We start from the raw sequence: 27,604 nt of genomic DNA on the forward strand, positions 1-27,604 counted from the left end.
AATGTGAAAATGCATAATAAAAACTGAGTTTGTACGCTAAATGTTCGCATTCTCTGCACCAGAAAAATCAGTTAAACTCTAATCAAAATAAGTCAAAAGTATTACAATTTTGTAACTGAAAAAGCACTAAAGTAAAAGAAATAACTGTAAAAATTGAGACGATTTTTCATTTATGTTCAATTAAATTACTAAAATGGCGTATCGATGAAATTGCTTGTCAACACAGGCCTGTTTAGCATTTGACTGGTATAACCCTAGAAACAAAACGTACACCGTGTTTCGTATCGACCCAATGGAGGTAAAAGATTGATTTTTTTATTATTTTTAAGAATGGAGCAAAAGTGGATTAAGTAAACATAAGAAAATACCTATACAATCGTGTTAAATACTTTAATCAATACAACTATTTCGAATACTTATTTTTCATTTAACTAAATCTCAGATATGTATGTAATGTATTTGCATTGCCATTTTTACATTTAGTAAAAAGTGCATTCCTAATTTGTTTCTGTAAAAACTCATCGACTTTAATGCCACCCTTACAATAACGTATTTCTTTTTAGTACTCTTTTGTTTTATGGTTCAGGAAGTATACATTCTTTCTTTTATTAGCATTGCTTGTGCGTTTCTAAAAAAGTCGTATTTCACAAGAAGCTATACAATACATAATAATTCCACAATTTAACAGTTCACATAAACGAAACCGAAATTAGGCCTTCGATAAGTAAAACGTTTGGTGTGAGCCAAAGCTCAGTGGTGAAGACCGTACTTTGACCTTTAATGACTTACGTCTACTAATTGTGACTTGGATTGAGAGTTGTCTTATTGGCACTCATACCACATCTTCTTTTGTCTAAGTATCTTATATAAACGTAATTTTCTTGTACCTGGTTTACAGCCCAAACGCTAACAAAAATATCCGCAAAGTTTGTAAGTTTTTGCGTTGGAACAGTGATGTACTGTAGTGGACCTTCATCTTTATACTGAATACCAGATGCATTATGTGTAAACATAATCGGAATTCCTGGTACCTGAAATAATTTTATTCTTATATTAAAGTACACATCTACTGTTAATAGTTTTTTCAGAGGGCAGAATTGTTTTTTGATAATTCTTTTACCTGCTTTGTTTGTAAACATAATAAAAGTCAATTGGCATTATTTGGATATCCACTTGCCGTCTGTTTTACACTTTGATAATTTCTTTTATACAAAGTGTATCAAACACTTATTTATGATCCCTTGTTAAAAGGAATATTTTAGTTTTATCATGATTCAAATAGTAAACATTGTCATACTGCATACCTTGTTTAAATCATTGGCCATAAATTCACTGCCAACAGAAACATGGTAACTACCTATTTCTGAGTGGATATCCGAAAACCCTAGCCACGACATATTAAGTCTGTAATCAGACCAAGTCATCCAGTCAGCCGTGTGTCGCTCTAATTCAGCTGCATGGTAAGTACTAATAGCAAACATGCCTATAAAACAGTATGTTTTTATTAATAACAAATATTAAATCAATAAATAAATGATAAAAATAATAGTACCAGTTTAACTGCATAAATCACATTTTGACAATCAATGAACATGTATATATCTTCTTTTGTGCAATTTTGATATATATTTGTTGTATTATTGTCACCGGTCACTGAAATGCTGAAAAGGGGGGGGGGGTATCATATACAGGTACATGCAAATGCTGATACGTAAAACACGTTTGATGGCGATCGTTCCACCTAGAACAATGGTCTAACAGTTTAATATAAGCACAAACTATAAAGATCAGTTAAAAAGGATAAATTTCCTGTTTTCAAAACTGAATTTTTCGAAAAACTAAGGATTTTCTCATCCCAGGCATAGATTACCTTAGCAGTATTTGGCACAACTTTTTGGAATTTTGGATCCTCAATGCTCTTCAACTTTGTACTTGTTTGGCTTTAATATTTTGATATGATGAGTCTTATGTAGACGAAACGCGCGTCTGGCGTACTAAATTATAATCCTGGTACCTTTGATAACTATTGACTCATCAGATCGACACAAACAGAAACACAACTAATTACACAAAAGACCGATCTACAAAGACTTACATTTACTGAAAGCTAGTTGTTCACACCTAATAACATATAAAAAAGTCTTCTTTTAAGGACTAAAATACCAATTAATTCACATATAATGAATTTATTTTAAGAACTTCAATCAGTTTATGACGTCCTTAAAATAAATTCATTATATGTGAATTGAAAAAAATCTTCTTTTTTATTACAACAATCGACTGGAATACATTTAACTTTTGTATTCTGTATCAAAGTTGAATCAAATAAATTGAAATGTTTACTCGAATGATGCAGTGCCATGGTTGATCTACTAAGCAATACAATACATCATATACTTAATATAAAATGACAATAGTTATAACAAGACACATAATAGAATCATTTAAACACATAGCTCTCTTTTACATACCAGCTACTGGTGGCGATGTATCTACCAATATATTGTCCGAATCTGTTTCAACACATATTTTTGCACCATTGCATACAATGAGTTTAATAATATATATGCCACCATCATGCAATTCTAAACCAGTCAATGTATATTCAGTTGTAATACCATTCAACTGAAATAAGTTTAAGAATACACAATGCATTTTGAGTTCATTGCTTATTCAGTATGACTGACTGTCATTTAGCCATACAACTGGTGCATTAATTCTCCAATTTTATTTGTATACATATCTATAAATTAAAGATATATTTCACTAACATAAAAAGTGATATGCATGCATAACTCGCAATGTCTTGGTAAATATTATCATCATAAGGAAGGGTAAACATTTGTTAATTCGCAGCTCACACAGTTCTTCTTGTGTCTTCAAGTTACAGAAACATGTCTCTTGCGATTGGGTGTATAGGAATATGTTATTGTTCAAACAGTTATGACAGTGAAAATGTTATAGTCACAGTTCTTCTTGTGTCTTCAAGTTACTGAAACATGTCTCTTGCGATTGGGTGTATAGGAATATGTTATTGTTCAAACAGTTATGACAGTGAAAATGTTATAGTCACAGTTCTTCTTGTGTCTTCAAGTTACTGAAACATCTCCTTGCGATTGGGTGTATAGGAATATGTTATTATTTAAACAGTTATGACAGTGAAAATGTTGTGTCTACAGAAACATGTCTCTTGCGATTGGGTGTATAGGAACATGTTATTGTACAAACAGTTATGACAGTGAAAATGTTATAGTCTTGATTTCTTTCGTTTGTTATATTATTATCATGTATGAGGAGCGTTTGTTATATTATTATCATGTATGAGGAGCGTTTGTTATATTATTATCATGTATGAGGAGCGTTTGTTATATTATTATCATGTATGAAGAGCGTTTGCATTAGGAGCACATTCCTTTTATTTTTTATTGAATCCGTATATATAAATATGCATGGTCATAAGATAATCATATCAAAGTTTCCAATTTTGCGAATGTTTTGTATAAATTCACATAGTTGTATATTAAACGTTACATTGTCTTCCTTTTTTGTGTTTACTATTGGTGTTTTGTCTTCAGAATAGAAAAGTTACTATCCAATGTGTCATTAATATTTAAGGCAACATTGGGATTTACTAGTTCATTTTTTTTATTCAAGAAACTTCTTTTTTTTCAATTCAGAGTGAAAGTTTAATAATGTTGTTTACCTGAGTTGATGTCATGTTGAATTCCCCACCAATATGGGTATCCATTGACAAATACTGTCGTTCAATAAATGATTGCTCATCTTCTACGTTCCATTTTATTCTCAATGTTGACCGAACTTGAACAGAACCATCTATTGCTGATCCTAGATCGTGTGACAGAGACGGACGTTGTTTAATCACTGGACCTGACAAGTCTATCTGGAAACCATTTGAAGTTGCTTCGGAAAACAGTCCTGCAGATAAGCAACGACAACTTTATGAAAAAGAGGCACTTACTATTGACACCCAAACAAAAACTGGCATCTATACTTCAAGACCATCATGTTGTATTTGTGCTCTTGGTATCTTCAAATGAACTTTTTTTTTTAAAAGACGGGACTGTTTTTGACATTATATATAAAATAAGAAGATGTATGATTGCCAATGAGACAACACTCCACCATAATCTAACCCTTGTTTATCAACTTTCTATTCAGACACTGGTCAGGTTTTATATATTCTGAATTCATCAGCAACATTTTTAATTCCGAACAAGGAGAGAAACTCTCTATCATAAATTACAACAATGTACACATACTATTTCTTACCGACTTTGTTATATGCTCTGATAGTTATATAAATTCTTTTTTCCAAGGGCAATTGAATGTCCGTCATAAGAAATATGTCTGTTAGTGGTAACTTTGCTGGTGTGATGATATCGCTTGTACCAGGACTTGACCCAGCTCTGACCACAAAATGATCTATACCAGATTGAGCATCTGTGAAGCCAAACCATTTTGCACTTATAACATTTCTGTAAAAAATACTACTGAGATAACATTGTGTTTAAATAAAATTGAGAATGGAAATGGGGAATGTGTCAAAGAGACAACAACCCGACCAAATAAAAAACAACAGCAGAGGGTCACCAACAGGTCTTCAATGTAGCGAGAAATTCCCGCACCCGGAGGCGTCCTTCAGCTGGCCCCTAAACAAATATATACTAGCCCAGTGATAATGAACGCCATACTAATTTCCAAATTGTACACAAGAAACTAAAATTAAAATAATACAAGACTAACAAAGGCCAAAGGCTCCTGACTTGGGACAGGCGCAAAAATGCGGCGGGTTAAAACATGTTTGTGAGATCTCAACCCTCCCCCTATACCTCTGACCAATGTAGAAAAGTAAACGCATAACAATACGCACATTAAAATTCAGTTCAAGAGAAGTCCGAGTCTGATGTCAGAAGATGTAACCAAAGAAAATAAACAAAATGACAATAATACATAAATAACAACAGACTACTAGCAGTTAACTGACATTCCAGCTCCAGACTTCAATTAAACTGACTGAAAGATTATGATTTCATCATATGAACATCAGGCACAATCCTTCCCATTAGGGGTTTAGTATCATACCATCATAACATATATGAGAAGAACATAACCCGTGTCATGCCAACAACTGTTTTTAGAATAAATGTGTTTAGTTCCGATGCAAAGACCTTATCAGTGACTCAATATTAACGCCAAAATATGCAATCTTTAATGACTTGACAACAGTATCGTAATTATATCCCTTCTTAATAAGTCTATTCAAAGGTTTTGTAAGTTTCTGAGGTGAATACTGACACCTTTGTACTTTATAAAGAATATTTCCATAAAAAAAATGGATGTGAAATACCTGAACGTATTAGAAGTCTGCATGTTGAGCTATATTTACGAATGATGTCTTTTTACCGATGATAAAATTTATTAAATGTTTTGACTAGTTTGTGAAATGCCTTCTGTTCAGATAATTGATTTATAAAGCTCTCTCAATCGTTACCAGTTTTAACAAACTGAAACACACGTTAACATATTCTGTTTTAGATTTGAAAGTGTTGTTTACTCATTGAAATGGCGAATCGGAACTGACTGAAAATGAAATCTTAAAAAAAAATATACCGAAATTTTCAATTTCAAAAACTCAAGACAAGCCATTAGTGCCTCTATATTTCAGAATGAAACCTCGTTTTCATGCTACATAATTTACAAAAACTGATCTTCATTCTAAGAATACATATGAAGATGAATAACATATCATTATAATAAAATGCTATTGGAAGACAGCATTCGAGTATTTAGGAAACTTTAAATGTTTTCAAAACTTTCGTCGTAAATTGAAGTAACAAATGAGGTATTCGTTCTTGTTTATTTTCTGTAGATGCCTATTAAGCATAACTGCTCTTTAAACCAAATGTAGACCCTAATCCTAAAAGAAGTAGCGTTACCAACCGGACTGATTGATATTCTATATCATCGTCTGTTGTTCCATCCTGTACTATACCAACTGCTGGGGGACTATTGTCAATAACGACACCGTCTGACGTCACAGATGAGCATAAATTAGCTGTATTACATGCAGTTACAGTTGAAAAATATGTTTCCCCGGATATAAGATGGATATGTGATAACGTGAACTCTACAAGTAAAACAGAACAGTATCCTATAAGAAACAGAATAAACATACAATAGACTAGGAATGATAAGATTTACTTTGTATACGTTATCGTTTATGTTTTTAAATCATAAGTTCCTATAAAGCTTAAATTCCGATAACTGAAAAATGTCAGTAAATATTGTGTCATTGTCTTGTATTGTGTGACAAAGAAACATTCGTATCATTGTTATCGTAACAGTAGACAGACGGGGATGGCACATCTGTAATTAGTCCTCTTAAATTTCTTGAAAATTGTTCTACACTTAGAAGGATTAAGAACTTGACGAACTAGTCTATTGTTAGTGGTGATTTATATCATGGCTTAATCAAAATGCCTTAAAAGTGATAGGATCAATATATAAAAAAGGAAAATCACAAACATACTGAAGTCTGAGGAAAATTTAAAACGGAAAGTCCATAATCCACTGGCAAAAATCAAACCCTCAAACACAGCAAACGAATGGATAACTACTGTTATATTCCTGACTTGGTACAAGCATTTACTTATGTAGAAAAAAGGTGAATTTAATCTGGTTTTATAACTTGTACATCATGCCAACATAAAACAAAATATCAGAGTCTTTGATAAAACGCTTTATAAATGATAAGATTAATATATTGTATAGTATACCACTATCAGCTCCAATATACTGTTGCTCCATTACATTGCTACATCCAGAACACGTTCCTATGTGTACAAAGAAGTTCTTGATGACTGTGTGGGGATCATGAAAACCTTCCCAGTGTACGCTAATTGAAGACATATCTGTTTGATAATCGATATCTGAGGGACTGGTATCTTTAATGCCGTCGTAAACGTATCCATTTGCAGGAGCTGACATATCAAATATGTACGCCCAAGAGGACGCTAGAGTCATCAAACCAGCTTTATTGAAACTCTAAAATATAACAAACTTATATATAAATAACAATAATAGCGATGTTATAATTCCAACATAGAATGAGGTTCTTATATGTCTTCAACAAAAGCTATTTTCGAACGACCCTGGCAACTTTTGATAAAAGTAGCCCATTATGAAATCGCCAATATTTTAAAAGTAAGGTAATTTCGTATATAAAAGTGGACGCTTTCAAACGTGAAATAATCGGCCTTTTCAGATCTTTTCTTTGCTTCAAATCTCAACAACTGTCTTTCCAATTTGGCTTAAAGTCCACGTCAAACGCAATTATCTTATCATATATAGAACTTGTTAAACTTAATATGCACGTTAAGTTTGTCCCATTGTTATTACCGGATTGATTGATTGGTTGATTGATAAGTATTTGTTTTTTTTGCATTTCACGACACTTGACTATTTTGCAGCGATCATTATTTTTGTAGAGAAAGCTAGATTGCCCGGAGAGAATCACCAACATGTTGATAGAAAAACTGGCAATTTTAGTGAATGAAGTTTGAAGTCGAATGCACATACCACGTGTGGGGTTTGAACTACTCACGTCAGTGTTGGCAGGCTAGAGATACAGAAGGTTAACTACTAAGACCACTTTGTCACAGTATAATGATGTTTAATTTAAAGTAGATAAGTGTGACTCTCTTGTGAGCTGTTTTGAGTCCTCTTGGTAACGTCGTTTTTTTGAAATATTGTGTTATTTGTTGTGCCTTATCAAAATATATTCTAATCTAATTTCGAAATATAGTTATGGTTTTTTTTTATACACAAAGTAATAAGTCTCACTTTTTCAAATTTTAGAATGTTTTCTTGCGAATTATAGCGCCACAAGAAATGCTTCATATGAAACTTATAAATAATGAACACGTACCTTAACAGATATAAAATAAGAATGACCATTATCAAATTCAAGCGTGTTGTCTTCTGCAGATGATGCGCAATCTTGTGAAGAAATGTGAAATGGAATGACGTCATCTTGTCCAGCTTTTGATCCAACACCCCATTCATAGTTATCTATTCCACTTTCAGGATCCTCAAATACACCAGTCCAACTATACAAGGAGAAGTTATTTAACCAATGATTTTCCCAAAACAAAACTGTCAAGCTCTTCACAGTGAAAATATCTAGTATAATTTTCATAAAAAGAATCGGAATATTCGAAGGAGACATTCAAAACTTGTGAATCGGGAAAACTGACAATTGAAAAAGACGATATAATAGACAAGTTTATATTTCATACAAAACTCAAGACTGAGCAACACGTACCGCAACTAAATTTTTTAACAATATCAGTTACTTCAGCCGGGTTACGAAATCCTGCTTAATAAGTTACATTGTCAATGATAAATACATATTCAGAAATAAGTCTCACGTACAATGTAGTGATGTCAAAATTTGGGGAAAATAACGGGATTGTGGGTTACCTTTTTTTTACCATTCGGAACTCTCAATACATAATGCTTCATTTAAGGGTTTAATCCTCTATCGAGAAAATCATTACAGGGAATACAAGCTCTGAAATGTTGTATAAGTTGGCAGATATAGATAATCTGTATACAAGTACTTATGAAATGTTGCTACTTAGAAATTTATAGGACACAACTGGGAAGCTGATATTATCCCTTTTGTCGTAAAGTTTTGTTCTCAACCGACCCAAATTATCAATTTCATAGCTGTATTCATGATATTACTTATTTTAAGCTCAATGTTATAAATATGTTTAACAAATTCACCAAATTTTGAATTACTTAATGAAAGGACAGCATTGACATAGGAGAACGAGAAGTCATAAATAAGGTTGTCTTCTGTTCATAACTTCAGAGAAGCCCGTTTTGACGAAAGCGAAGATATAAGTCCTTTTTTTGTTATATTGAAGAGTACGAAGCTTTCTGTTCAGGTAAATGTATTTCAATTTACTACATGTACCATTTTGGTTAATATTAGAAAGAAATGTGACAAAGAGAGGCGACATATACCATAAAGATTCGAACCCAAAAAGTTCCAAGTATTTTATGTCGAAAACAAGCTGACAACGCCAGTGAAGATAAAAAAGTAAACAAAGAAAAAATAAAAAAAAACAACATAGACTACTAACGATAGCAACACAACCCCCACCAAATACCGAGGGTTATCACATGTGCTCCAGAATTGCAAGCAGTTCCTGCTTTAAATGGGGCACCTGTCGTCATACTAATGAAATTACAAACCTTGTAACCTTGTAATAATCATAACATGGTAGGTCACATTAACTTAACAGGCATTTATCTCACTAGCATTTGTCATATGTATCCGGTCAACTGTTATAGATTTACCAGTAGTTTCAGGTGGTGTTATATCCACTGTTATAGGACTTACCAGGCATTTATCTCACTTTCATTTGTCACATGTCTTCCGTCAACTGTTATAGATTTACCAGTAGTTTCAGGTGGTGTTATATCCACTGTTATAGGACTTACCAGGCATTTATCTCACTTGCATTTGTCACATGTCTTCCGTCAAATGTTATAGATTTACCAGTAGTTTCAGGTGGTGTTATATCCACTGTTATAGGACTTACCAGGCATTTATCTCACTTGCATTTGTCATATGTCTCCCGTCAACTGTTATAGATTTACCAATAGTGTCAGGTGGTGTTATATCCACTGTTATAGGACTTACCAGGCATTTATCTCACTTGCATTTGTCATATGTCTCCCGTCAACTGTTATAGATTTACCAGTAGTGTCAGGTGGTGTTATATCAACTGTTATAGGACTTACCAGGCATTTATCTCACTTGCATTTGCCACATGTCTTCCGTCAACTGTTATAGATTTACCAGTAGTGTCAGGTGGTGTTATATCCACTGCTATAGGACTTACCAGGCATTTATCTCACTTGCATTTGTCATATGTCTCCCGTCAACTGTTATAGATTTACCAGTAGTGTCAGGTGGTGTTATATCCACTGTTATAGGACTTACCAGGCATTTATCTCACTTTCATTTGTCATATGTCTTCCGTCAACTGTTATAGATTTACCAGTAGTGTCAGGTGGTGTTATATCCACTGCTATAGGACTTACCAGGCATTTATCTCACTTGCATTTGTCATATGTCTCCCGTCAACTGTTATAGATTTACCAATAGTGTCAGGTGGTGTTATATCCACTGTTATAGGACTTACCAGGCATTTATCTCACTTGCATTTGTCACATGTCTCCCGTCAACTGTTATAGATTTACCAGTAGTGTCAGGTGGTGTTATATCAACTGTTATAGGACTTACCAGGCATTTATCTCACTTGCATTTGTCACATGTCTTCCGTCAACTGTTATAGATTTACCAGTAGTGTCAGGTGGTGTTATATCCACTGCTATAGGACTTACCAGGCATTTATCTCACTTGCATTTGTCATATGTCTCCCGTCAACTGTTATAGATTTACCAGTAGTGTCAGGTGGTGTTATATCCACTGTTATAGGACTTACCAGGCATTTATCTCACTTGCATTTGTCATATGTCTCCCGTCAACTGTTATAGATTTACCAGTAGTGTCAGGTGGTGTTATATCCACTGCTATAGGACTTACCAGGCATTTATCTCACTTGCAATTGTCATATGTCTCCCGTCAACTGTTATAGATTTACCAGTAGTGTCAGGTGGTGTTATATCCACTGTTATAGGACTTACCAGGCATTTATCTCACTTGCATTTGTCATATGTCTACCGTCAACTGTTATAGATTTACCAGTAGTGTCAGGTGGTGTTATATCAACTGTTATAGGACTTACCAGGCATTTATCTCACTTGCATTTGTCATATGTCTACCGTCAACTGTTATAGATTTACCAGTAGTGTCAGGTGGTGTTATATCAACTGTTATAGGACTTACCAGGCATTTATCTCACTTGCATTTGTCATATGTCTCCCGTCAACTGTTATAGATTTACCAGTAGTGTCAGGTGGTGTTATATCCACTGTTATAGGACTTCCATAAACTGTTGTACTTCTATTCAATAAGTCAAAACCTCATAATAAAAAGAGTTAATTTTAATGTGGATTTTTAACTTTGAAGCAAGAAAATTGTAAACATTACAAAATTATAGTTTGTTTACTGTTTAGATAATCAAACTGTGATTCAAATAGCAAACACTGAGGTAGATGGTTGTTTTTTCTCTCTCTCCATAAAATAAATTTTTATTAAGATAAATAACACATATAAAGATGCATTTCATTGGCAGCTTTTTCTGCATCTTTATTTGTTTCTTTTAGTACACTTCCGGCATTTTAGGTCGTTTTTTAGGATTGATTTTATATTGCTGGATATAGATGTTTATCTGCATTACACGGTATAGCATGTCCCCAAAAATACTGACACGTAATTCCAGGATGCTCTAATGCGTTTCTAAGTTTCTAAGAAAAAATATAGAAACTTCGTACATTATCAATATATGTAAGAATATAATTTTTAAAGTATTGTATCAAGACGACATTTTAAAGCTTCTAGGCTACGGGTGCCATGTCATATACTTATCTTTGTTACTTCAATGTATTATATAGTGTCATATCTGTTCTATATCAGAATCATTGTTTTCCTTTTTAATACACCTTAACAAAATTTTAAGTATGTTCCTAGACATGAAATTATTAGCAGATAACGTTAATTTGATATTTAAATACAATTACCCGTTAGTTTCACAAAGTATTGGTGTCCATTTTGTAAGTTAAGTCCATGGAATGAAACATGGTTTGTTATTCCTACATTTACACTGTCAATCACATCTTTTCCATTTTCTGTTGAACCTGTAAGCAAAACCAATTGTTTCTTGACATAGGAATACCAATTTGAAACAAATTCAATTATTTGTTCTTATTTATATGTTTTCTGTTCCTTCTTTTTTTATGAAACTTTAATCTTAAACCAACATTAAAACAGTGGTTTTTTCATCAAAATCTGAACATTTTGCTACCCAAGAATACCATGCAAATAAACTCATCATAGATACAAGGACTAAATTTAGCATATACGCCAGATGCACGTTTCGTCTACAAAAGACTCATCAGTGACGTTCGTGCGTTGTGTCCTTGTCGCCTCTCTTTGTATCACAAGAAAAAACAAAAAAAAACATAAATGACTACATTTGTCCATGACACGGATCAATAAAGCGATGTCCCCTATTAAATCATATTAAATCAACAAACTAATGAGGTTTCATCAATTAAAAGAATGCATATGTCGCCTTAGTGTTTAGCAATTGAAGAACAATTAAACTTACCAACAGATACAACGTATTTTGATATACCGGTTGAGTGCATTGCTTTATCATGTTCCTCAACATCTATAAAAGAATCCCAAGTGATAGATATGTCTGACGATGATGTCTGTAAATAAAATATCTATGCGTAACATTGATTGATTGATTGTTATGTGCTTAACGTCGAGTGGCAACTATTTCACAAGAAATCGGAAAATTAGCGTATGTTCGATTGAAGGTACACATTTGTAATAATAAAATTAACATAGAGATGTTCTAATGACTTATTGCAGCGGCTCTTTATCGTGCAGATTGGAATCACAATTATGATCAGACGATACAACAGATAAACAAACAGGTGCAGTTGATGTAAGGTCTAGATAGACGGTAGTAGTCCAAAGACGATATGATTTCTTAACCTTATTTAACTCAATGTGACGAATCAAACATATATCATACCGTGGATGAAATAGCAGTTATTTGTAATCCGACCTTATAAGAATAGTGTTTAGGATAATAAAAGATATGATTAGCCGTGTTTATAATTCCAACGTTTCACATTATTGTAAATTTTTGGAAATAGTGTATTAGAGTTCAACCTTCAGAATTATAGTAGCATTTTAGGAATATGACCTTCAGATTATGATAATGTTTTGTAGTCCGGAATTCAACCTCACGGTAAGAATTTGAATCATTAGTTATAACACGTACCTGGTAATTTGAGTTTGGATTGTTTCCGACCCATACTTGTCCGGAAGATGGTAGTGTAAGGTCAACTGTAACTCCATCACTACATTCATAAACCTCCTCGAGTGTTTCTGTCCATTTTTCATACTTAATTTCAGACTTGTTGGCATGAATACACACAATATAACGATGACCATGGCGTAAACTATTTGTTTTGTTGAAAACAACATTTACATACTGCTCATCTACAAGAAAATAACCAAAACTGCTATTATTGAACGATTTTTTAGGAGATGGCCTCTTAACGTTCAGTTTAAAATGCTACATGCATGTTCGCCATGTTTTCAATGTACAAAATGAAACAATAAACAGCTGCGCCATGAGCGCATGATACGCCCGACGTCTTGTGTTTTATGCAATAATCATCAATAGTTTCTGAGAAAATTTTAAGCAATAACCATATATTGTTTTTGAGACACGGTGGGACATGTGAAAACCCCAACCCTGTTTTTTTTTTTACAAAAAACTAAATATCACTAAAATAAAATTTTGAATCAAAACCAAAAAGTATACAGATCTTTAGATTAATATAACAAAGAAGAGTGTAAAGTTTTAAGCAATAATCATAAATTATTTTTGAGGTACGGCGCGACATGTAAAAAAAACCTCCTCTGTTTAACAAAATACTCAATAACTCCAAAATAAAGTTTTGAATCATCACCAAAAAGTATACAGATCTTTAGATTAATATAACAAAGAAGTGTGTAAAGTTTTAAGCAATAATCATAAATTGTTTTTGAGATACGGCACAACATGTAAAAAAAAACTCCCCCTTTTTTACAAAATACTCAATAACTCAAAAATGAAATTTTGAATCATCATCAAAAAGTATACAGATCTTAAGATTAATATAACAAAGACATGTGTAAAGTTTTCAGCAATAATCATAAATCGTTTTGGAGATATGGTGCGACATGTAAAAAAAACCTCCCCCTTTTTACAAAATACTAAAAAACTCAAAAATAAAATTTTGAATCATCACCAAAAAGTATACAGATATTAAGATTAATATAACTAAGAAGTGTTTTAAGTTTTAAGCCATAATCAAGAATCGTTTTTGAGATACGGTGCGACATGTGAAAAAACACACCCCTGTTTTAGTTACAAAGTGCCGTAACTCAAAAAGTTTTAATCTTATTTTCACCAAAAAGTATACAGATCATTTGACCATCATAAGAAACAACTATGTTAAGTTTCATAAAATTTGGATAAGTCGTTCTCAAGTTACGTTGCGACATGTTTACGCCGGACAGACAGACGGACAGACGGACGGACGGACAGACAGACGGACGGACAGACACCGGACATTTGTATACCATAATACGTCCCGTCAAAATTTTGACGGGCGTATAAAAACCAAGCTTGCAACAAAACATTTCATTCTAATTATGAGCTTTACATTCTTTATTTTTATTCTTCCACGTCGTGCTGACCAGTACAATATACATTTTTGTTCATGCTCACGGAGAGTAATGAGGAAGGTACACTACCACAGTATACCTATCTGATATCAATCAAAAATATTTGAACCACATACTATTTTTATAGAGTGGTACCTTCATTTGGAATAAGAATGTGAAACATAACACTTGATTTTAAGTAAAAATTGCCAACAAAAGAACAAGTTACACATATTAGTCTCTGGAAACATATACTGCGCAGAAGAATAACGAATAATGGATAGATTGCTTGTTGGAAAACAATTATTGTGTTAATTAGAGTTTTTATTGACGCTGTCCTGACATCAGCAATATCTTATAGAACAGTTGAATAATTGGGAATGGACATAACAGCGGAACGATTAAAACTAGTATTTGTTGTATTATAGGTTACTTGGAAAAATCCTGAGAAACTGTATCATTATCAATGCAAAATCAACATAATTCTATTATTATAATCACCTGTTATTCCACACGATAAAACATCAGGATGTGAACAAGGATCTTTGATAGACATATCAGTGAAAGATTTATAATATCGGTCAGCATAATTGTTCTTCACTTGTATTAAACCCCATGTATACAGTCCATGACGAAGTATGGGCCACACAGCAGATATGATATTGTTATAAGGTGTATAATCTATATCAGGAAAGTCCCATTCTGTATTTGTCTCCAGATGAATACTCATTCCTTGTGTTTCTGTAAAGAATATATTATACGACATTAAAGGCAGAAGAAAATTATGTCTATTTAAAAGACAACGCGCAGTTTTCAGGTTTATATAAACTACAATAAGGACGTCAAATTTGTAAGTCGGCATGACACAAAATAAATGCATCATTCTAATGCAACAAATTTGTAACGTTCATTTTGATTGGATAACGTCACATATTTACATGGCATCAATTGACAATTGATGCTATGGGACGTACGCGCAAGCGCAGACGGCATATGGCAAACTTTAAGTATATGTTTTAACTTTGTTTTCAGTCAGTTTCATTAGAATGAAGATAACAATATTGTATTTTAAGCTCCGACGGCATCAATTGGGGATTTGATGGTCGCAAATACCCGTTTACTGTCTCCGCTAACGCGTCGCCAGTAAACTTAATTTGCGACCATCAAATCCCCCATTGATGCCATCGGAGCTTAAAATACAATACAGTTATCTCCTGAATGGTATACCAATGTTCAATAGTCATTAATAGATTAAACTGAAACAAATCCGAGTGACAAACTAAAATCGACGAAACACACCAATTATTAGAGGAAACAACGGTACAACATATACATTGAACTGCTACACAAGCAAACACCAACATACATAGACACGTGATATTAGGATAAAAACTATAATTCTACTAACTTTGTACAGGACATTTAAAGAAAAAGGAAACGGTGGTTCGAACCTGGACTTTTCACATAACATCTTTTATAATAATTTTACACTAGTTACTCGTCGTACTGCAAATGTGAAATGAATTCTAGTTAGATACAATTATAGAAATGCACGGAACTCTCTGCATTTTTATTTGCCTTATATGTCAAAATTATCATAAATTGTGATGTTAGAGTTAGAAAATATTCTCTGTTATAACCATCCCATCGAAACACATGATAAAAGTTGAAATTATGCTCATCATAAAAAACGCAGGTTTGGCTCTTTTAAGATAGCAATATAATTATGTTATTCAAGAAACAAGTTCTAATGAATGTGAGTGATTATATCTAAAATAAATAGTGTTATCTAATTGTGAAAGGTTTCAACTACTTCAATATGATACCTGCTTCTGAAGATGTATCTTTTTCGCCACGAGCATCTATAACAACTTTTGGGTGAATTTGTCGTGGTCCATCATCAACATCACACAGTTTGATATCTGTAGACACTTCTGATGCTATTCCAACCTTGTTTGTACCTTTCACAGATATCCTTTTACATTTATACAAACTAATGTCATCTGATAGTTGAATGTCAAAACTGAACTGTAAAGTTATTCACATATTCTCATCAAGGATAAGTTTTTAAAAATATAATAAAAGACAAACAAAGAGTCGATGTTAAAGAAAAGAAACATGTAACCTATTATTCAGCGTCAGATTAGAAATTACAACATGCAAATGAACAGAAATAGAAACTGGTGGACGGAAGCTTTTTATAACAATCAAAATCTATAAACTTCACATGATCACTCATTGACAGGCTTAATATCATTTTTATGAATACCGAAATTCAGCTTCTAGTGAGTTAGTTGTCGACTGCTACAATTGTTTTTCGTTCTTATTAGCTTAACTTAACTAATAAACAAACATTTCTGTAATTTCATCGTTTTCAATGCAGTTACCTGATAATATTTAAATGCATACTCGTTGTTTATTCTGTTGTTTACACTGATCCAAATAACAATCACACTCCTAATTATAATAGTATGCTCACATGACTCATAATTTATGTATCAATTCCTTGGATTCAAAATGTTTAGGTTTAATCGTTCTTAGTGTAGTGACCGTTTATCTATAAAAACCCATCGGAAACATGCAATTGATCAAGAGTTATTTATATTTGACATGTTTTGTGCTCCTACTTCTTAATTTCATTTCAGAAATCATAAGACAAAAAACTTACATGAGTGGCATTGGTAATTTTGCTGTTATTGACGTTCTGCCATTTAATATACAGTCCACCAGAATTGCCATCTATCAAAGTCCATTCGTATTTTTCAATTGCATCAAAAGCCTCTTGTGTATCTTCAAGATCAGGATCGTACATTCTTTCACATGTAACACTCAGCTGTATGCATAGGGAAAAGTACATAGAAAAAATAAAAAAGAAAAGACCGTTTTATTTTTGGATTGTACAAAAAATCGAGGTTCGTTGTGATTTTACTAGCCCTGAAAAACGGAAATTGAACATCAACAAGATAATCATGTGATAACAATAATAGAACAAATTGTTCTGCACCCGATGCGCATTTCGACAGTAGTATACCGTTGTTCAAAATTCATAAATCGATAGAGAAAAAACAATTCCGGGTTACAAACTTAAACTGAGGGAAACGTATCAAATATAAGAGAACTACGAAACAACAGAGATACAACACCGAAATGCAACATACACAGAAACGACCTATCATGTAACAATGACCATTTTCCTGACTTGGTACAGGGCATTTTATGAATAAATGATAGGTTGAACCTGGTTTTGTGGCATGCCAAACCTCCCGCTTTAATGGCAGTGTTAACTATAAAATTAAAATGACAACTTTACACGACAGGGTTACAATAAACAAACAGATAAATGGAAGAAAATATAGGACAGAGAAATAAACGAATAATAGCCATCAAAAGGTAACAGGTTAACAAATATTATTATAGGCCAGACACATGCTACGTCCACTAAAAACTATGCTCAGATTTAAAAAGTTTGAAAGCCATAACAACTACAAAGTTGAAGATCGTCGAGGACCAAAAGTTCCAAAAAGTTGTGAGGCCAGGGTTATCCGCCTGTCTTTTCAATGATACTCGAAGCCAAAATATTTGAAAATCAAAAACTTATTAAAAAGCTTTCTTTTTATATAGCTTATGAACCTTAACGGAAAATAACTGTAGTCAAAGCTGGACAAGGAGTTAAAACTTTGCATGAGCATGATTTTAAAAACAATTTCAAAATTTTGTAACATCAGTACAATATCCGTATCTTCATGCCAGTACCGAAGCTGGTGACATCATCGGGAAACTGAACTTCCAATCTGTATTTCTATTGTTTATGGATTCAAAACACATATTTGAATATCGTATTAACTGATATATATATTTACAAAATACACATGTGACAATTTTAAAATATGCAATGTGAAAGATCAAATTCGAATTTTTTAAGTAGTCTATTTTTTGTCTTGAGTTGAGTTGAGATGAAAATTAAAACATGTCGATAGAGAAACCATGTAGTTTAATAACACCGTCCAGTATTACTGACTGACCGATAATTAATAGATCTGTACGATTATTCTACTGTGCAATATGTTCTATGGACTTTATCTATCTATTGACTTTCGCTGATTGTTCACAGGCAATGGATTTGTATGAACGTTCGAATTTCAATGGCTTAATATTTATATAAAAATTTATTTTGTAGCATTTGAAAGAAAGAAATAAGACAAGGCTACGTGGTAAAATCCATACTTGGACCTAAAATTGTAAACGTTTTAAACATTTAGACTAGGATGGAGAGTTGTCTCCTTGGCACTTATACCTGTATTGTTGGTACATTTCACATATGCCTTATTTTTCTATATAGGCGAGCTCGAGGTTATGTATATTTTCCATCAAGAAATTATTATGTTTGTCTAAATAAGTATGACGTCGTCACAGTGTTTATCTAAAATAGCCATTCAATACCGTCAGAATCATGGAATTCTTTTGACTTATATCATATGTATTTAAAGATTATATATTCGTCAAAAAAATACTACACTATTTGTTTTGTCCTGTGCTGTCGTTAATGGAAGATGTTCATTGTTTTTCTGCGGATACGTTATTTATTTGTGCGTTTCTCTTAGCTGTATTTCTGTCATGTAGTGTTGTCATTTTAGCGATATATTTTAACATTGCCACATAGTTGGAAGGTTGGCAATCCAGAAAACCAGGTCTAAACCACCGTTTTCTTTTCAATATATCATGTACCAAGTCTAGAGTATTGCAATTGTTATTAGATATTTAGTTTTTGTTTGTTGTCGTTCGTTTTGTTGCTCTTCAGTGTTTCTTGTGCTCCGTTGTTTTCTTTCCATAGTTTATGTGTATACCTCGATTTGTTTCACTTCATTCGATTTATGACTTTGGTACACCAGTATACTACTGTTGTCTTTATATACAACATCTTCTTATTTTTAGTTAATATTCTTCTAAAAAGGAAGAAGTATTGTATTACCTTATGTGTCTCTAGCGTTACTGATAGTCCACCTGCTACTGGTTTATTATTTAAGACAGTTACTCCATTGCTATATATGACTGGAAAACATATATCATCACCACAAAGCTTCACTTTTATTCTGTAAGTCAGACCTGGTTCTAGATTTAAATTTCCGATTGTCATTCTATGATGGTTTCCAATGTAATTAAAATCTAGATATTCAGTCCAGTAATCTAAAAAATATAAGTAGTGCAATAATGCGTTATAATTGAAGAGATAAACAGATACGAAGTAATAATATTCTTGGTACTAAGTAAGAAGGCGGAATAGAAAAAAAAGACAGTTACCTAAAATCACAGAAATTCCTGATTATTATTCTTACCTCCGACTGGAGACTTCTCATCCACACCCCAGTATGCGTTTTGTAAAAACGTATTTGATGTCGATTGAGTACTCCAATACGCTTTCAGCATTGTTGTCGAAGATTGGAAGTTGATATCTTCATCACATTGAGGAACTGGATTCTAAAATTATAATTTCAAAACAGATTTTATAAAATATCTAAGAAGTAATTTGTCATAACAATTTATTCGTTAACAAGAGGCTGTCACAACGACAGCAAACCGGATTTATTAACATTTATTTGTTTCCTGGCAATATCACAAGAACCATTACTGATGAATGGTGAAAGTGAAAATCGTCAATATCAAATTTGACCTCCATTTTGTCATCAGTACAGTATCAACATATTAAAATTTGAAAAGCTTAGATTGAATGGTTCATGAGTAAATGCAACAACGTGAATGGAAACGCCATTTTACGATCTTTCAAGAACCATAACTCCTGAACAGTAAAAGTCAAAATCGTCATTATTGAACTTGACCTCTATTTTGTCATCAGTAACAACATATTAAAATTTCAAAAGCTTTGGTTGAATGGTTCATGAGAAAATGCACGAACACGACGGGAAACACCATTTTTCAATCTTTCAAGAACCATAACTCCTGAACAGTAAAAGTCAAAATCGCCATTATTTAACTTGACCTTTGTATAGTTGTCAGTAATAACATATTGAAATTTTAAAAGCTTTGGTTGAACGGTTCATGAGTTAATGCACGGACAACATTTGATTGCCGCCCGCCCGCCCGCCGTACATCCCCAAATCAATAACCGACATTTTTGTCACAAAAATCCGGTTAAAAAGTAAATTAAATGTGTTTTTGAAAAACCATATATGTATTGTTCAGATTTACAAACGATATGCGACCCGAATAGATCATACACAAAATTTCAGGACAGTATCATTTTTTTTCTTTCAGTTAGATGTAAATAATCTGCAGTGGGAATAATTGCTTTGCCACAAACAAATGTGAAAACTGACCATAGAATGTAAAACTTACCATTATGTGATGACTGCTTTGAAGAGTTAATTTGTCTAAAACGAAAAGTGACTATCATTATAATCTAGTTACACAACATATCCAAAAAGGTACACAGCAAATGCCATTTTAATAGACTTAATGAATTTGAAGCCAAAAAATATAAGTATACTTATGTTTGACATTGCTTAAAGTTTATAAAAATAGTTAAGTCAGTGTGTATATAAATTCTGTAAGTTTTGTTTGTTTGAATTCATTTGTTTTGTCTTAGTCTTTTTTCAGTTGTCGTGTTTCTCTTTTGATCATTTTTCCTTTATGAATGTTGATTATTCCATCTTGGTATCTTCCAATCTCTTACATTTCTCTCTTCCTCGACTAGGACATTACCAAATGAATGGAACGTAAAATCACTTACACTACGTACATCAGCAACAATAAGTTGTTTGTGTCGTTTTGTTATTGCTGTTCATCTTTTGGTATGTTTTTTCCCCAATTACACCCTTGGTGTCTTCCCTCTATTTATAAATCAAGACATGTTTTCTGTATATTAAAACTACCTGAACAATTGACTCCATCACTAACGATAATTCCTATTAACGGTGTTGATGTATCAAGAACAGTAACTCCATCTGATGATACGACTACAGATCCCTTTATTGATATTGCTTCAACACTTGCATAGTACGTCTGTAATAAATAGAATAAGTTATAAATACTGTTAAAGTGAAAAGATTCTGTCGTTTGAAATAGTACACAATATCTTTTCTTTTCAATTAAAATCGTACCATTTAGGTCTTCACTTCCGAGTTTAATAGAAACCTTTTCAAGAACTTAAGTAAGTCCGAAAAATATTTCGGAATCAAACCTATTTCCAACCGTTATTACTAATTGGTATTTCAACTGAATCATGGTTACATTGTAGTACTCGATCAATGAACTTGTATAAATATGAAAGGGTAGAAATATAAAAATATTACCTCAGATTTTTTCAACAATAGATTGTTAAATGTGTAACTTGTTGACGATGCATCTACAGTAATTGTCTCGGCAATATCACAGCCTTCTGGTATTGTTCCGACACACAGTTTATATTGTAAAAGTAGATGGGGATGATAAAATCCTCTCCATGCAAGTGAAAATGAATCTACAACATCTGTAAAGTCTACATCACGTGTCTCCTAAAAAGATATCAGCATGTTATTTTCGTATTTATCGTACAATACGTTGTTTCCTTAGTTTCTTCGGGTATTAGAATACATGCTTTGGAAAAAAAAATTCAAAAATATTTTAGATGGATAATCGATTGATTGATTATTTGAATTTAACCCCACTTTCCTTCGGAAAAAAAGTTGCAAGCCTAGTACAATAAGATCAGAGTTGGATGCATCTTCCACGTGCGGGATTTGAACATCCTCAATGTTGACAGGTAAAATACTACATATGCAAATCTTGTTGCTAGCCATCCCATTTTACCACTATATTTTATTTTTAGTCATTTCAGCCATTTTCTGTTCAAAGGATGAGTCATCGATCACATTTTTTTAAAAAAAAGATACCCTCACAATGATTGTTGAACAATTGTGGTCAAATTTGGACCAGAAGTTTAAGAGGAGATGAATTGTGTAAAAGTCAAAAGATAACCACAAACGACAGACACCAATGAAAAATCTCACTTTGCCCTTTGGTCCGGATTATCATTTTAAATAAAACGAAATAAGAATTGGGTGATGAAATGTATTAGTAAATGTCACGATCACGAATATGCAAAATTAATTTTCTATATTCACGTCAATTTTGATAGACCAGTTACACCGATACCGTCATTGATAAAATTCAATTTCCAACTGATATCCGTCGGAGTTCAAGAGGTAACCAAGACTAATTCATTTGTTACGTTATAGTTATCCCACGAGGATCCGGTGTGTCAGTGTCAGATCACCCCGATGGCCGGAGGCCAGAGTGTGATCTGACACTGACACACCAAGTCCGAATGGGATAACTATTTAAATCCCAGCTGTTTCAGATTAGACGAAAACCTATTTACAATTCATAAAATATAGTTTAGAACGCCACACAACCATTGTATTATTTTAATTTTAGTTTCTTGTGTACAATTTGGAAATTAGTATGGCGTTCATTATCACTGGACTAGTATATATTTGTTTAGGGACCAGCTGAAGGACGCCTCCGGGTGCGGGAATTTCTCGCTACATTGAAGACCTGTTGGTGACCTTCTGCTGTTGTTTTTTTATTTGGTCGGGTTGTTGTCTCTTTGACACATTCCCCATTTCAATTCTCAATTTTATTAATATACTTTATATCATATTATATAATGTTTCCCCTTTATTACCCCCGAACACGGTGAATAGATATGAGACCATGTTAAATCACCCCACTGGCCAATCGGCCCACACAAGATAGCCACTTTATACAAAAATCGCCCCCCTCTTGTTTACCGACTCGACCCGCTTTTGAAAAAGTGTTAAATCAAATTGAAAAATCAGTCTGACAACTCACTTATTGACAAAAAGGGTTTAATACCCACTGAATCAAGGTCTGCCAACTCGCCCCACTTATAAAAACATCTTGCTTCCTTTACGTATGTTAAATTACTGATAGTTGGTATCCAGTCGACCTGGTGTAGTGGTATGTGTTGTGGTCTGATATGCTAAAGGTCTTTAGTTCGAATCCCAGCATAGACACTGGATTTTTTCTACGCAAATTTTGATAGCAAGTCTTTTCCGTATAATTAATGATAATTTTTATAGTGGATTTGTCATTCCCGACAAAATGTCACAGAACAAAGGAAAGCATGCAAAACAAAGAAACTCAAGCTGAGGTGATCTGGTAGGGGTGATCCGGCTCAGATCACCCCTGTTAGAACAAAGGAGCTAGGATGTAAATTGATAGGTAGTGTTTGATTTTGTTTGTTTTAATGAACTTTCCCTTTCTTATTCTCTGTTTAGCCATTCTTATTCTCCTTGGAGATCGTGCTTTTAGTAATGCTTTTTCAAATCATGTGTATTTCAAATCGTGCATCAGTCTTTTTCGTAGCAATTTGCCTTATATATCATTATGTGTTTTACGCGTTATTGGGAACGTCAATTTATATTATTATTATTATTAATTGATTTTTTAAACTCACTTTAAGCTTATCTGTTATAGATGCTTTATCAACATCAAACACAACACCTGGCTCTGGCAGCTGCGTATAATGCTTGTAAGGCTCTGATGTGTGGGTAGCTGTCAATCCTGCTAGATTTGTTACTTTTATTGTGATATAATATTCCTCGTCAGCATGTAGGGACCAATGTAGGTCTTTAGTTTCAATAGCCGTACATATCGGTGGTTTTGTTTGGTGACAGGTATTCATGAACGAGAGTGGACTAAAATCTAAGATATCCGTTCCATATTTGAAGCTACCTGAAACGAAATATCAACAATCTACCTTGTATCGCATTACCAATAACACGTTGGTTCCTATTAACAGGTGAAATATACCTACTGTTGTCGCATTTTTAGTTTTTGTTTGAATTCGTTGATAGTTATTATTTGCTTTATTCTATGGCGTTTAGAGTTTTCATTTAAAAATTTGGTTTTTGTATATCCTTTGGTTACTTCAGCCTTTTTTAACAATTTTGTTCCTTCGGATGATAAAATGTTTAACCATTCTACTTATAAACTCTGGGTATGAAACTTTGTGGAAGCAAAAAATGTACAAAAAAAATGTGAACCGTTACTCTTTTAAATTTACAGTGTGGTGCTAGTTTTGAATAAATTAATTCGTTTGATTTTTTATGAAAGCCTTATCGTGATAGTAAAACACATTGCTAATTATTCTCCACTAATATGTATGCTTTAAACGATCATACTGCTACAAATTACTGGGATTTAAATTAACGAAATGCTCATTTACATTGAAAACATCTAAAAATGGAAGGAGTATATTTTTAAAAATACAAATAAGGAATCCTGGTTATATATGTACATGATGCTCAATTGATTGATTTGAATAAACATATAAAAACAATTTACATATAAAAATGCTATAAAATGATGGTAGTGAAATATTCGTTAAACGTATAAAATAACTGTTCACATATTGGACTAAAGATTTCAAGAAATCATGAAAGATAAAAATTTAAAATCATCTTTGCTTTAACAAAAAAAGACGATTTGTAATCTTTAGAAACAAAAGGCAGTTCATTTGCAGGAATTATGAATTTATTCCTTATTCATTCATATGTTTATAACTTGACTACAAATGGAAAAGAAAAATATCATTGTTTAATAATACAAATGTAAATCGATATCAATTCCCATATCATCTTTAAAAGAGTATCTGTATTGTATACTGTAAACCAACTAATTTTCGCGAGCGATTTATTTTCGCGTCTTTCGCGAGTTGAAAAATAACGCGAATATTAATCGTCGCGAATATGTTAAAATTGGAGTATTCTAAATTAAATACATCAAGCAAATTTGAAAATCGCGAAATTAAATCGCCGCGAAATGGACTTCTCAGGGCTAAACGCGAAATAAAGTATCCGCGAAAATAAGTTGGTTTACAGTATTCATGTTCATACTATAGAGTCTATAGAAATATACACATTGAGTATATCCGTTTCATCATGTTAACTATTAAGACTATTCAGAATTATACCTATTGCATATTCATATGTCATTGGATATGGATCTTCTTCATCCACAAAAAGTGTTCCGGACCAGTTAGCAACCAACACGTCAGTTTCTAACTTAACGTCTATTCGACCGTTGTAAAATCTTGGAGATGATGCATCAATGATGATCGGTCCTATATTCTGTAATATGAGTTTACGTATTGTATGTCTCTAAGTACAAAGAACGATCTTACAAAATAAAATTTATGACATTTTGATGAATTATAATCAGATAGTAAATTAATATCTGTTTACCTATAAATTGTCACTTGTGTAAGGAGAATTTAACGATAAAATTTATATATTTTCTTCATTGTCAAAGTTGTTAGTCAGTGAATCGATTATGAAAATAACATTGAAATTGACGACAAAAAATGATAGTATTGTTTTTTTCTTAAAATAAACTTAACTAAATTAAAACCTCAGTAACTTTGCTTTTGATCAAACCAATACAATAAGCCGACTTACCTGAATTCCCTCAACGCCAGCCTTACTTATAGACTTTATAATAACATAAAACAATTTCCCTTCATCAAGATCAGGATTATTTAATCTGAAATGGTTGTGGTGTTTTGTAGAACGGAACGGTACTATATCTGGAGCGGCACTGCTCTTTGTTGTTGAGAGGCCGGCTTCATAATCATATACAAGATCATCACCAGTACCAGACTGCCAACTCATAAGTAGCTACAAAGTTTTAAAAGAATGGAATATCACTTATTGGAGAAAAAAAAAACCTTTAAATTTTCTACCAGCAATTTATAAGTTCGTGTGGAAATAAGAATTATCGAAACCTCTAAAGATTTTTGCAGGAACAATTTATCCATCTTTTTAGATTGCTGTTGTTGGTTGTTTATCTTTGTGTGAAAATGCGCCCTTTTGTTGGCTTTAGAAAGATGGTATAAAGACTTTTCGTTTGCCTTCACGAATTGCTTGTCCAACTGCTTTTGCTTGATATTCCTTATCTATTTGAATAATACAGTAATATATGTGTGTAGAATACATCATACAATATTCAAAAAACTATTGTATCAGTACATTTGTAATTATATCAAAAGTTAAATATACAGTCAATACCACTAGCAAACAAATAACAGACATTTTGAAGACCTTGTAGTTACGACACTCATGTAAATTATAGTTCTAACCTGTGATGTCCTCGGCAATATAGATAAAAATGAAGATGACTGGTCTGCCAAGGATTCACAATCGAGTACAACAATCATGGACTTTGGATAAATATCAATGTCATCAACAAGACTAGAAGTGGAACTGCCAGACAAAAATATATACGTCAATGAGTATCGTATTATCACAAAAGGTAACGTTAACTGTTGTACATATTCATTTTATAGACGACAAACAAAAATCATAACTGGAGTAACCAAACATTTTGACCGGTACACGACCAGCCAACCGACAACAATTCACTTCTCTGTGAAAGGAAGAAAAACGCATGGTCCAGAAAGCCTGATTTGACATAGAAATATTTGCGCTGTACCAGTTCTACGTGCAATCATCCATCTCTTAGTTTACTTATACATTGGAGGTATACCACATTACGAAACCTTCATAGGATAGCCGGCAAACTATGATATATTACTTGAAGTGAAAAAGGAAAGAAAAGACAGTATGATATCTGTAAGTTGTGTCGACTAATTCTTGAAGGTAACTACAAAATTCGCAATTGTTGGTAGAATAGTGTCGCTAAGACAAATTACCAAACACACTAATATCAACATAAACTTATTAAGGGTTTATGAAATTTTCAGTTAATTTCATTAAGGTTGGGTGTATTTAATGAATAAATGTTCTAAACGTCAGATAAAAAACCAAATTGTGACTCAATTAGTTGCTGTGATTAGAAAGTACCGTCTAATATATATTTTTACATGAAATATTATATTAATAAAAAGGTTTGAGCTGCAGATAACTACTTTAATGTTATCATTTTCAAATTTACATACATGTAAGCTACATATTTAAACTTAACTTATTTGTACGAAGTAACTCGCATACATTAAAACATGTGTAATATTAAGTTTAAATTGAGTAAATCTAATATATTTGTAAAATTAATTTAAAATAGTGAGGTAAACGTGAGATAATACAGTTTGAACATATTCCAATTTGATTA

At 32.7% G+C, this 27,604-nt stretch overlaps 1 protein-coding gene across 1 annotated transcript in view; it reads right to left on the reverse strand.

Annotated features, from left to right (window-relative positions):
• Positions 1 to 27,604, reverse strand: part of LOC143062602 (uncharacterized) — a 54,047-nt gene that overhangs the window by 12,290 nt on the left and 14,153 nt on the right. The window contains exons 14-38 of the mRNA XM_076234266.1: positions 26,616 to 26,739; positions 25,936 to 26,154; positions 25,452 to 25,608; positions 23,934 to 24,211; positions 21,766 to 21,966; positions 21,346 to 21,475; positions 20,810 to 20,844; positions 19,792 to 19,933; positions 19,428 to 19,642; positions 17,127 to 17,291; positions 16,285 to 16,486; positions 14,960 to 15,199; positions 13,023 to 13,243; positions 12,333 to 12,438; positions 11,743 to 11,859; positions 10,949 to 11,084; positions 9,535 to 9,630; positions 7,949 to 8,129; positions 6,798 to 7,065; positions 5,962 to 6,148; positions 4,291 to 4,496; positions 3,704 to 3,936; positions 2,472 to 2,625; positions 1,305 to 1,483; positions 888 to 1,031 (exon numbers count right to left, since the gene is read on the reverse strand). Of these exons, the coding sequence (XP_076090381.1) occupies positions 888 to 1,031; positions 1,305 to 1,483; positions 2,472 to 2,625; positions 3,704 to 3,936; positions 4,291 to 4,496; positions 5,962 to 6,148; positions 6,798 to 7,065; positions 7,949 to 8,129; positions 9,535 to 9,630; positions 10,949 to 11,084; positions 11,743 to 11,859; positions 12,333 to 12,438; positions 13,023 to 13,243; positions 14,960 to 15,199; positions 16,285 to 16,486; positions 17,127 to 17,291; positions 19,428 to 19,642; positions 19,792 to 19,933; positions 20,810 to 20,844; positions 21,346 to 21,475; positions 21,766 to 21,966; positions 23,934 to 24,211; positions 25,452 to 25,608; positions 25,936 to 26,154; positions 26,616 to 26,739 (4,336 nt within the window). The remainder of the gene's footprint in view (positions 1 to 887; positions 1,032 to 1,304; positions 1,484 to 2,471; positions 2,626 to 3,703; positions 3,937 to 4,290; positions 4,497 to 5,961; positions 6,149 to 6,797; positions 7,066 to 7,948; positions 8,130 to 9,534; positions 9,631 to 10,948; positions 11,085 to 11,742; positions 11,860 to 12,332; positions 12,439 to 13,022; positions 13,244 to 14,959; positions 15,200 to 16,284; positions 16,487 to 17,126; positions 17,292 to 19,427; positions 19,643 to 19,791; positions 19,934 to 20,809; positions 20,845 to 21,345; positions 21,476 to 21,765; positions 21,967 to 23,933; positions 24,212 to 25,451; positions 25,609 to 25,935; positions 26,155 to 26,615; positions 26,740 to 27,604) is intronic.

The sequence above is a fragment of the Mytilus galloprovincialis genome, chromosome 2 (genome assembly GCF_965363235.1).
Source record: "Mytilus galloprovincialis chromosome 2, xbMytGall1.hap1.1, whole genome shotgun sequence".
In the NCBI taxonomy this organism is placed as follows: domain Eukaryota; kingdom Metazoa; phylum Mollusca; class Bivalvia; order Mytilida; family Mytilidae; genus Mytilus; species Mytilus galloprovincialis.